The 10,826-nt window shown below is 37.0% G+C and overlaps 1 protein-coding gene across 1 annotated transcript in view; it reads right to left on the bottom strand.

The window, feature by feature from the left end:
• Positions 1-1,253: 1,253 nt before the first annotated feature.
• NLN (neurolysin) overlaps positions 1,254-10,826 on the bottom strand; it is a 106,451-nt gene continuing 96,878 nt past the window's right edge. Inside the window, exon 13 of the mRNA XM_063086787.1 lies at positions 1,254-3,193. Within this exon, the coding sequence (XP_062942857.1) occupies positions 3,059-3,193 (135 nt within the window). The 3' untranslated portion in view covers positions 1,254-3,058. The remainder of the gene's footprint in view (positions 3,194-10,826) is intronic.

Here is a 10,826-nt window from a genome sequence, read left to right as displayed (position 1 = left end):
CTGCGAGAACCGAAAGAAGGCCCTCACCAAGAACCGAATCTACCAGCCCCTAGATTGTGGAACTTTCCAGCTTCCAGAAATGTGAGAAATAAATGTCTGTTTTTGAAGCCATCCAGTCTATGGTATTTTGTTATAGCAGCTTGAACTAAAACAGTATCTTAATGTAATTTCCTTGGAGCATGAAAAATTCTTTTTGTGTACGATAGAAAAACTGGTCATATGGGCCGAGCCCGTGGCGCACCCGGGAGAGTGCGGCGCTGGGAGCGCGGCGACGCTCCCGCCGCGGGTTCGGATCCTATATAGGAATGGCTGGTGCACTCACTGGCTGAGTACCGGTCACGAAAAGGACAAAAAAAAAAAAAAAAGAAAAACTGGTCATATAAAAACCAGCTGACCCAGTGGGGAGGCAGAATTTCTAGAGTCCTTTAATTCATACGCAAAGGCTAAAGGCAAAATGGTAGAGCAGAAAGTTAAGCCATTCCCTGCTAGCTAAGGCATGTACAATTGCAAAATCATATCACTATTTTTTCTTTGAAGAGCTATTTACTCAATTTTGTTTGGCCTCTTGTACAGTGCAGTTTGTTGCTTAAAGAGCTACAGATATTACCTTTCATCAAATTAACTTTAGAAAGGCAAGACCTTGGCATAGGTAGTTCAGGTGGTAACTCCTCAAGACAATTTTTACTTAATTATCCAGGTAACATACAACGTTTATGCTAGAGGGGCAAAAAAATTCTGTATCAGGTGGCATAACATCAGGACTTTTCTTTCTCTTCTCTGTGGCATCCTAAACTTTTAGGAGTCATGCCTTATACATAGCATAAGATGTTTAAAAACTTTTCCCCAGCAATATAACAATGCCTGAAAAAAACCCTGAAACAGGCCTACATTTCCTGAATCAATAACCAAGAGAGACTTTATTATATATGGCTCAGTCCATAAATCTGAAGTATAAGTTTTCCCAATTACAATTTTGATAGTTATCCACCATTCGGAGCATATCAGTGACACTATTCTCTGATCTGCAAAAAAGAATAAGTGGATGGATGGCCACATTCAAAAATGCTTTAAAAAGTAAGACCTTAGTTTTGAATTATGCTCGAGAATTTTTTTGTTTATTTGATTTTGTTGCTGTTCTTTGGTAGATTTTAAATATTAGAGGCAGACTCTGAATAAAAAGAACACCATTATTGCTTTTGCTCTCTTAACGCATTTCAGTTTTAATATTAAAGTATGAAAGAAATGTGAGTTCATTCTTGTGGATAATAACATCACTTTATTGTGTTCAGCCTTTTCCACACCAATTATTAGTTCTCCATGTGAAATAAGATTTAAAATGGTAAAGTTATTGTTAAGGAGACACTCTGGGCAACAGGAAAAGCTGAAGAGAGTTTTTTGTCTGAGACTAGAAAACAGAAGAGTCCGAGGGAAGAAAAGATATAAGAAAACTACCACAGATTATTAAGATCACAAAAACAGCTTTGGGGACCAGATGACGCGACTATCAATGTGTGGGAGAGAGAAGGGCTGGGTACATTGTCTTAGAAGGGAGTGTAGATTTCATGTAGATGTTTAGGGTATTGGCTTAACAATTATAATCTTAGAATTTCCTTCTGTGTCACTATAGCTCTTGATTTTCCCTGGTGTCTGTAATTTTGTTATGTAGCATAATAATTTTTTTATTTAGCTCAAAGATCATTTGGACTAGAGAATGGAAAGGTTCAAATTTTGTCCCTGACCAGCAAAGTCACATCTCAGGTATGCAACGCGAAACAACTGGAAGACCTTTGCAGCATACATGCAAAGTTTTGGTTGTTTAAAAAATTTTATTGTCCTGTTTGGGTTTCCTTACTGAATAGACTCCTGGAGGGAAAATAAATACTGTGAGTTTACTGGTTTGCTGCAGAACTGGAATTTAGGCTCCAATAAAGAGAGTTAAAGAGAGATCCAAAGGTTCACTTGAAATAAAAATAACTAGACAAAACAGGCTACTGAAGAGCCTCTTCTCCATGGTTGAGTTTAAGCACACACATAACACTTTGCAGCAGCTGTCCTCAGACGCTCTGTCCAGAGCCCACTCCTCTTCTAGAGTTTCTGAGCTCTTTATGCTCCACATCAGCTTCAGCTCTCTGCCTGGGTACTCTACACAGCCATTTGTGATGTGTCTACCTGCTACTTTGGGTGAGGTGGTCAGTAAAGGAGGCGAAGTCCCTACCACTTAATAGAAATATGAGATTAGAAAAATATGCTTGGACTAGGTTTATTGTTCTAACTGGCAAATATGCCAAAAGACTGACAATCTTGTATGCTGAAGCAGAAATGAACCTCTCATACAAGATACAAAATTTTCTAATATAACATACAAAAACTTACAATATACATTAGGCCAATCCAGTTAAAACTCATAATTTTTTTTGATACTACCTGACTGGACTTTAGCCAGAAAAGACAAACCCAAATGGAGGAACATAATTTCAGTGTGGCAGAAAGTTGGGAATCATGAGGCCTGAAATACAAAGATAAATGCATTACTGAGTCATATTCCCCCGGCCTTGAGGTACGCAGGCAAAGGAGAGGTCACACCTTACTGTGAGACAGAGGATCAAAGTTGACACAGGGCTCCAAGAAAATATTTACCAGAGGAATGTGATGATTCATTTATCGGTTCAGAAATCCCAAGTACAAAACGTCAAGATATAAGGAGGATCAAATTATACCATGTATATGATTCAATTTAAAAATTCATAGCCCTCTTACATTATATTATGTAGATTATAATAGTAAAAAATCAAATTACATTCATATGAAACTTTTATAAAAAGAAATCAAATCCATTTTTATGAAATTTTATAGTACAATTACTTTCTTGTGGGTCTTTTCTTAGGTCACAGTATTTATAATCCAATTTACATCTGTATAATTTTTAAAATTAAATAACAATAGGAAGTCAATAGAAATCAAAAATGTCATTTGTAAAACTCCCTTCAGTTTCCAGGCCAGTAACACATGGTGACTTGACTTGTCCTCCAGACATGGACTGCTACCAAAGATCCCCAGTTTATGGAGCATGCAGGCCTCGACTCATTAGGAAGGCTTTTTGGTTTGGCTCACGTTTCAAGAAATTCTGGAGCATGTCCATGCCGTCCAGAGATCCCCCAGGTTTCAGGATTAGGTTTCTGTATTTCATTCCAACCTAATAAAATAAAACATCATGCCTAATAATTCATGGTTATAGCAATTTCGCAAATCTCTAGATACAAAAGAGAAAAAGGTAAGGGGTGAAGAAAAAGGGATTTTAGCTTTATTCTGTCTAGATGTTCTCTTCTGCCTACACTACAGCTCTGTATATTTATTTATTTATTTTGGTAGCTAAGAGATTTGGAGCTTAAAACCTCAGGTCTTCTATGCTGTCCTTTATTATTGTTTTGTTTCCTTAGATTCTCAGTAGTGAGCTTACGACATGAGCAAACAGACAGACAAAAAATAGCCAAATGAAATATATAACTTGTTCCTATTTGTTACTCCACCTCAAACGTGATTTCAAAAGGATTAGCAAATCAAGTATTCAAGAAGGCTACAAATAAGGGCTCTGTGTACCTAGAAACAGTAGCACAGTAACTGCCAAACGGCTTCTGCTGCTTTTATGAGGGGCTCATAAACAAACCTCTCTTCCTTATGGATGGGGGTGGAGTACAGCACATGCCCAATGGTGTAGGGTAAGAAATGTCTGTGGGCCCGGTGCTAGAAAGGAGGGCCTTTGTAAAATTTTCCTTGGGGATGGAGGTCTGGAATTAAAAAACATATCACATTTCTTCTGCCTTTATTCACATAAACACATGAGCAGATAAAGAAAACAGTTGCTATTCAGTATCAGCATTATCAATATTTTCACTTCCCTTTCAGGAAAAGAAGAAAGGCAAGACAATTCGATGAAGACTAATTCTAAATATACACATAAAATAAATAGAGTCATCTCTTAGTATCTGTGAGGGATTGGTTCCAGGAGCCTTCAAGGATACCAAAATTAGAGGATGCTCAAATCGCTGATATAAAATGGGATAGTAGAGAGAGGCATCCAGCTGGAGGGGCCCAAGATCTGCAGACACCACGTGCTCTGCGGTGCCAGCATGTGACCCAGCAGGTATGCCTTGCTGCCACCGCCCAACTCCATCTCCAGCCCAGCCGAGAGCGTGCCGATCAGAGAGGCGCCCAACGGGAGGGGCCCAGGATCTGTGGAGAACACGCGCCCTGCGGTACCAGTGCGCGACCCATCAGGTAGGCCTTGCCGCTGCAACCCGACTTCATCCCCAGCCTGGCCAAGGGTGCGCTGACTAGAAAGGCGCCTCCCCGGAGAGGCCCAAGACCCAAGGCTCCAGTGGGCAAGCGAGCAGACACTGAGGCAGCCGTGCCAAATTGGCAGCCCCAGCAGCATCCTAGCCAGACAATAGTGTTGAACCAGTGGACCGTGAAATCCCCTGCCACAATGACTAAACATCAAAGGAAAGATACCAGAAATATGAAAAATCAAGAAAGTACACCATCAAAGGGTAATAACTCTCAAGCTCTAGATCCTATAGAACAAGAATCCCTTGAAATGTCTGAATTTCGAGTGATAATTCTAAGGAAACTAAATGAGATACAAGAAAACTCAGCTAGACAACATGATGAAACGAGGAAAAGTATACAGGACCTGAAAGAAGAAATGTACAAGGAAATCAATGCCCTGAAAAAGAATGCAGCAGAGCTTGCTGAGCTGAAGAATTCATTCAACGAAATAAAAAACACAAGAGAGATTAACCAACAGGCTTGCAGAAGCAGAAGAGAAAATGTCTGACCTTGAAGATGGGCTGTTTGAAATAACACAAGCAGACAAAAAAAAAGAAAAAAGAATTAAAAATCTTGAAGAAAATCTAATGGAGATATCAGACAACCTTAAGCACTCAAATATCTGAGTCAGGGGTATTCCACAAGGGGAGGAAAAAGGAGATTGCACTGAAAACATATTCAACAAAATAGTGGCAGAAAACTTCCCAGGTATAGGAAAAGACACAGATCTTCAGATTCAGGAAGCTCAAAGATCCCCAACTATATTAAACCCAAAAAGGTCTTCACCAAGACATGTTATAGTCAAACTGGCAAAACTCAAAGACAAAGAGAGAATTTTAAAAGCTGCAAGAGAGAAGTGTCAAATCACCTATAAGGGAGCCCCAATCAGACTAACATCAGACTTTTCATCGCAAACCCTAAAAGCCAGAAAGGAATGGGATGATATATTCAAAATACTAAAAGACAGAGATTTGCAGCCAAGAATACTCTAGCCTGCAAGGCTATCCTTCTGAAATGAAGGGCAAATAGTATATTTCTCAGATAAACAAAAGTTGCAGGAGTTCACTACCACACAACCACCCTTACAAAAAATTCTCAAGGGAGTACTGGGTTTGGCAACTAAAAAATAACTACCACTGCCATGAAAACTAAAGAAAAATCAAAACCCACTAGTAAAATAAAAATGCCAACAATGAAGAGAAAAAAAAAGTTTATCTACAACCCAAGGAACCAACAAATACAGAAGACAAACAGTACATAAAAAAGGGGGCTGGCCCCGTGGCTCACTCAGGAGAGTGCAGCGCTGGGAGCGCAGCGGTGCTCCTGCCGTGGACTTGGATCCTATATAGGGATGGCTGGTGCGCTCAATGGCTGAGAGCAGTGCGGACGACACCAAGCCAAGGGTTGCGATCCCCTTACAGGTCACATAAAAAAAAAAAAAGAAAAGAAAGAAAAGAAAGAAAAGAAAGGAAAGAAAGAAAAGAAAAGAAAGAAAGAAAGAAAGAAAGAAAGAAAGAAAGAAAGAAAGAAAGAAAGAAAGAAAGAAAGAAAGAAAGAAAGAAAAAGAAAGGAACAAAGGACTTTTAAGACATCCAAACAAAAATCAATAAAATGCTAGGAGTAAATCAACACTTTTCAATAACAACTCAATGTAAAAAGATTAAATTCCCCAATTAAAAGACACAGACTGGCTGACTGGATTAAAAAGGAGGACCCAACTATATGCTGCCTTCATGAGGCCCACCTCACCCATAAAGACTCACATAGACTAAGAGTAAAAGGATGGAAAAAGATTTACCATGCAAACAGAAATGAAAAACGAGCTGGAAAAGCTATTGTTATATCTGATAAAATAGACTTTAAACTAAAAACCATAAAAAGAGATAATGAGGGCCACTACATAATGATAAAAGGATTCATCCATCAAGAAGACATAACAATCATAAATATATACACACCCAATGTCGCAGCAGCTAGATTTATAAAGCAAACTCTATTAGACCTAAAGAAGGAAACAGACACTAATACCATACTAGCAGGGGACCTGAACACCCCACTATCAATACTGGACAGATCATCTAGGCAAAGAATCAGCAGAGAAACACAAGATCTAAACAACACTCTAGACCAATTGGACTTGGCAGATATCTACAGAACATTCCATTCAACAACCTCAGAATATTCATTCTTCTCATCAGCACTGAATCATTCTTCAGGATATATCACATGTTAGGTCACAAATCAAGTCTCAACAAATTCAAGAAAATTGGAATTATCCCATGTATTTGTTCAGACCACAATGGATTAAAATTAGAAATCAAAAACAAATGAAATTCTGGAAACTATACAAACACATGGAAATTAAACAGCATTCTACTTAATGACATATGGGTCCAAGAAAAAATCAAACAGGAAATCAAAAAATGTCTTGAAACTAATGAAAAAAATGATACGTCATACCAAAACCTGTGGGATACTGCAAAAGCAGTACTAATGGGGAAATTTATCACATTAAATGCTTACTTCAGAAGGATGGAAAGATGGCAAGTGAACAGCCTAATACTTCACCTTAAAGAACTAGAAAAACAAGAACAATCCAAACCTAAAGTTAGCAGATTGAAAGAAATCATTAAGATCAGAGCAGAACTTAATGAAACTGAAACCCCCAAAATGATACAAAAGATCAATGAATCAAAAAGTTGGTTTTTTGAAAAGATAAATAAAATAGACAAACCATTAGCATGGCTAACAAAAAAAAGAAGAGAGAAGACCCAAATAACAAAAATTAGAAATGAAAAAGGTGATATTACAACTGATACCTCTGAAATACAAGGAATCATTAGAGACTACTATAAACAACAATATGCCAACAAATTCAAAAATGTGGAGGAAATGGATAAATTTCTGGACACACACAAACTACCAAAACTGAGCCAAGAAGACGTAGAAAATCTGAAGAGACCAATAACAATAAAGGAGATTGAAGCGGTTATCAGAAGGCTCTCAACAAAGAAAAGCCCAGGACCAGATGGATTCACAGCAGAATTTTACCAAACATTCAGAGGAATTGACCCAATTCTCTACAAACTATTCCAAAAGATTGAAACCGAGGCAATTCTCCCAAACTCATTCTATGAAACAAACACCACCCTGATACCAAAACCAGGTAAAGATACAATGAAAAAACAAAAAAAACAAAAAACCAACTACAGGCCAATATCCTTGATGAATATACATACAAAAATCCTCAATAAAATACTAAGTAACAGAATACAGCAACACACATGCAAAATTAAACACCATGATCAAGTGGGATTCATCCCAGGGATGCAAGGTTGGTTCAACATATGCAAATCAATAAATGTTATACACCATATCAATAAAATAAAACACAAGGACCATATGATCATCTCTATCAACGCTGAAAACGCATTTGATAAAATTCAACACTCATTCATGATAAAGTCCCTCTATAAGTTAGGTATAGATGGAAAGTATCTGAACATAATTAAAGCCATATATGATAAACCCAGTGCCAATATCATCTTGAATGGAGAAAAGCTGAAAGCTTTTCCTTTAAGAACAGGAACTAGACAAGGATGCCCACTCTCATACTCCTATTCAACATAGTGTTGGAAGTACTAGCCAGAGTAATCAGAGAAGAGAAGGAAATAAAGGGCATCCAGATTGGAAAAGATGAATTCAAGCTGTCCCTGTTTGCAGATGACATGATCCTATATATCAAACAGCCTAAAGCCTCTACAAAAAAACTCTTGGAGTTGATAAATGATTTCAGCAAAGTTGCAGGATACAAAATCAACACATGAAAATCAGTAGCACTTCTATTCTCCAATAGTGAACATGCAGAAAGAGAAATCAAGAAAGCTTGCCCATTTACAATAGCCACCAAAAAAAATAAAATACTTAGGAATAGAGTTAACCAAGATGTGAAAAATCTCTATAATGAGAACTACAAACCACTGCTGATAGAATTTAAAGAAGACACAAGAAGATGGAAAGATATCCCATGTTCTTGGATTGGAAGAATCAACATTGTGAAAATGTCCATACTACCCAAAGTGATATACAAATTTAATGCAATCCTCATTAAATTCCAATGACATTTTTCTCAGAAATGGAAAAAATTATCCAGACATTTATATGGAATAACAAAAGACCATGCACAGCCAAAGCAATTCTGAACAAAATAAATAAATAAATAAAGCTGGAGGCATAATACAACCTGACTTTAAACTATACTACAAAACCATAATAACCAAAACAGCATGCTCCTGGCATAAAAACAGATACACTGATCAATGGAATAGAATAGAGCATCCAGAAATCAACCCACACACCTACAGCCATCTGATCTTTGACAAAGGCACCAAGCCTATACACTGGGGAAGAGACTGCCTCTTCAGCAAATGATGCTGGGATAACTGGATATCCATATGCAGGAGAATGAAACTAGACCCATACTGCTCACCATATACCAAAATCAACTCAAAATGGATTAAATTATTAAATATACACCCTGAAAAAATAAAACTTCTTAAAGAAAACATAAGAGAAACACTTTAGGAAGTAGGACTGGGCATAGACTTCATGAATACGACCCCCAAAGCACGGGCAACCAAAGGAAAAATAAACAAATGGGATTATATCAAACTAAAAAGCTTCTGCACAGGAAAAGAAACAATTAACAGAGTTAAAAGACAACCAACAGAGTGGGAGAAAATATTTGCAAAATATACATCTGACAGGGCCGGCCCGTGGCTCACTCGGGAGAGCGTGGTGCTGACAACACCAAGTCAAGGGTTAAGATCCCCTTACCGGTCATGTTTAAAAAAAAAAAATTAAAAAAAAATATATATATACACACACATCTGACAAAGGATTAATATCCAGAATATACAAGGAACTGAAACAACTTTACAAGAAAAAAAACAAGTAACCCAATTAAAAAATGGGCAAAAGAGCTAAATAGGCATTTCTCAAAGGAAGATATACAAATGGCCAACAAACACATGAGAAAATGCTCAACATCACTCAGCATTTGGGAAATGCAAATCAAAACCACACTGAGATACCATCTCACACCAGTTAGGATGGCTAATATCCAAAAGACTGTGAATGATAAATGCTGGTGAGATTGCAGAGAAAAAGGAACTCTCTCTCATACACTGTTGGTGGGACTGCAAAATGGTGCAGCCTCTATGGAAAATGGTATGGAGGTTCCTCAAACAACTGCAGATAGATCTACCATATGACCCAGCTATCCCACTGCTGGTAATATACCCAGAGGAATGGAAATCATCAAGTTGAAGGTATACCTATTCTCCAGTGTTAATTACAGCACTCTTTACAATAGCTAAGAGCTGGAACGAGCCCAAATGTCCATCATCAGATGAGTGGATATGGAAAATGTGGTATATCCACACAATGGAATACTACTCTGCTATCAGAAAGAATGAAATACTGCCATTTGCAATGACATGGATGGACCTAGAGAGAATTATATTAAGTGAAACAAGTCAGGCACAGAAAGAGACATATCACATGTTCTCACTTACTTGTGGGAGCTAAAAATAAATAAATAACACAAATAAACTGGGGGTGGGGGGGAGGGAAGAAGACACAACAATCACAATTCCTTGAAGTTGATATGACAAGTCAACAGAAAGGAGGTTGTTGGGAGGGAGTGGGGAGAAGGAGGAGGGAAGGAGGTTTCGGTAATGGGCTACAATAATCAATCACATTGTATATTCGCAAAATAAAATAAAATTAAAAAAATAAAAAAATAAAAAAATAAAATAAATAAAAAATAAAATAAATGGTAGTATAACAGTTCACAACAAGAACAAAAAATAAAAATAAAAAATAAAATGGCGTAGTATTTGCATATAATCTGTGCACATCAAGTATACTTAATACTGTACACTTTAAGTAATCTGTAGATTACTTATAATACCTGGTATAATATTAATGCTCTGTAAAAAGTTGTTATACCATATTTTTAAATTTGTGTTATTTTTATTGTTGTATTGTTTTTTTAAAATTTACTTTTTCAAATATTTTTGACTTGCAGTTGGTTAAATCTGTGGATGTAGAACCAGCAGATATGAAGGGTCAACTGTTGTGCACAGACTAACAAACACTTACATTTATATCTATTATATCATTTGATCCATAGAACTAATCATCTTTTTGAGTACAAGAAAAGCTAGAGAATTTCCAGAGACTGAGGTAATTTATCTTTTGACTTATAATAAGATTCTGCTTGGTACAACCATCAGAGATAAGACTAGTTAGTTAGACTGTTATGAAAAACAAAACATAAATGAAATCTACCAAGTTAGATATAAAACGAATGTCCTATAGGGACATATAATCAAAACTTTTGGAGTTACCTTTTGGTTATGACAAATCATTTGCAACTTCTTAATTATCTACAGGTAAACATCTAACTTCACATTCTGGACCCTAATCAGGAGTAA

The sequence above is a fragment of the Cynocephalus volans genome, chromosome 2 (assembly GCF_027409185.1).
Source record: "Cynocephalus volans isolate mCynVol1 chromosome 2, mCynVol1.pri, whole genome shotgun sequence".
Taxonomy (NCBI): Eukaryota; Metazoa; Chordata; class Mammalia; order Dermoptera; family Cynocephalidae; genus Cynocephalus; species Cynocephalus volans.
The sequence above is the reverse complement of the archived record's forward strand: the minus strand, read 5'-3'. Positions and strand labels throughout refer to the sequence as shown.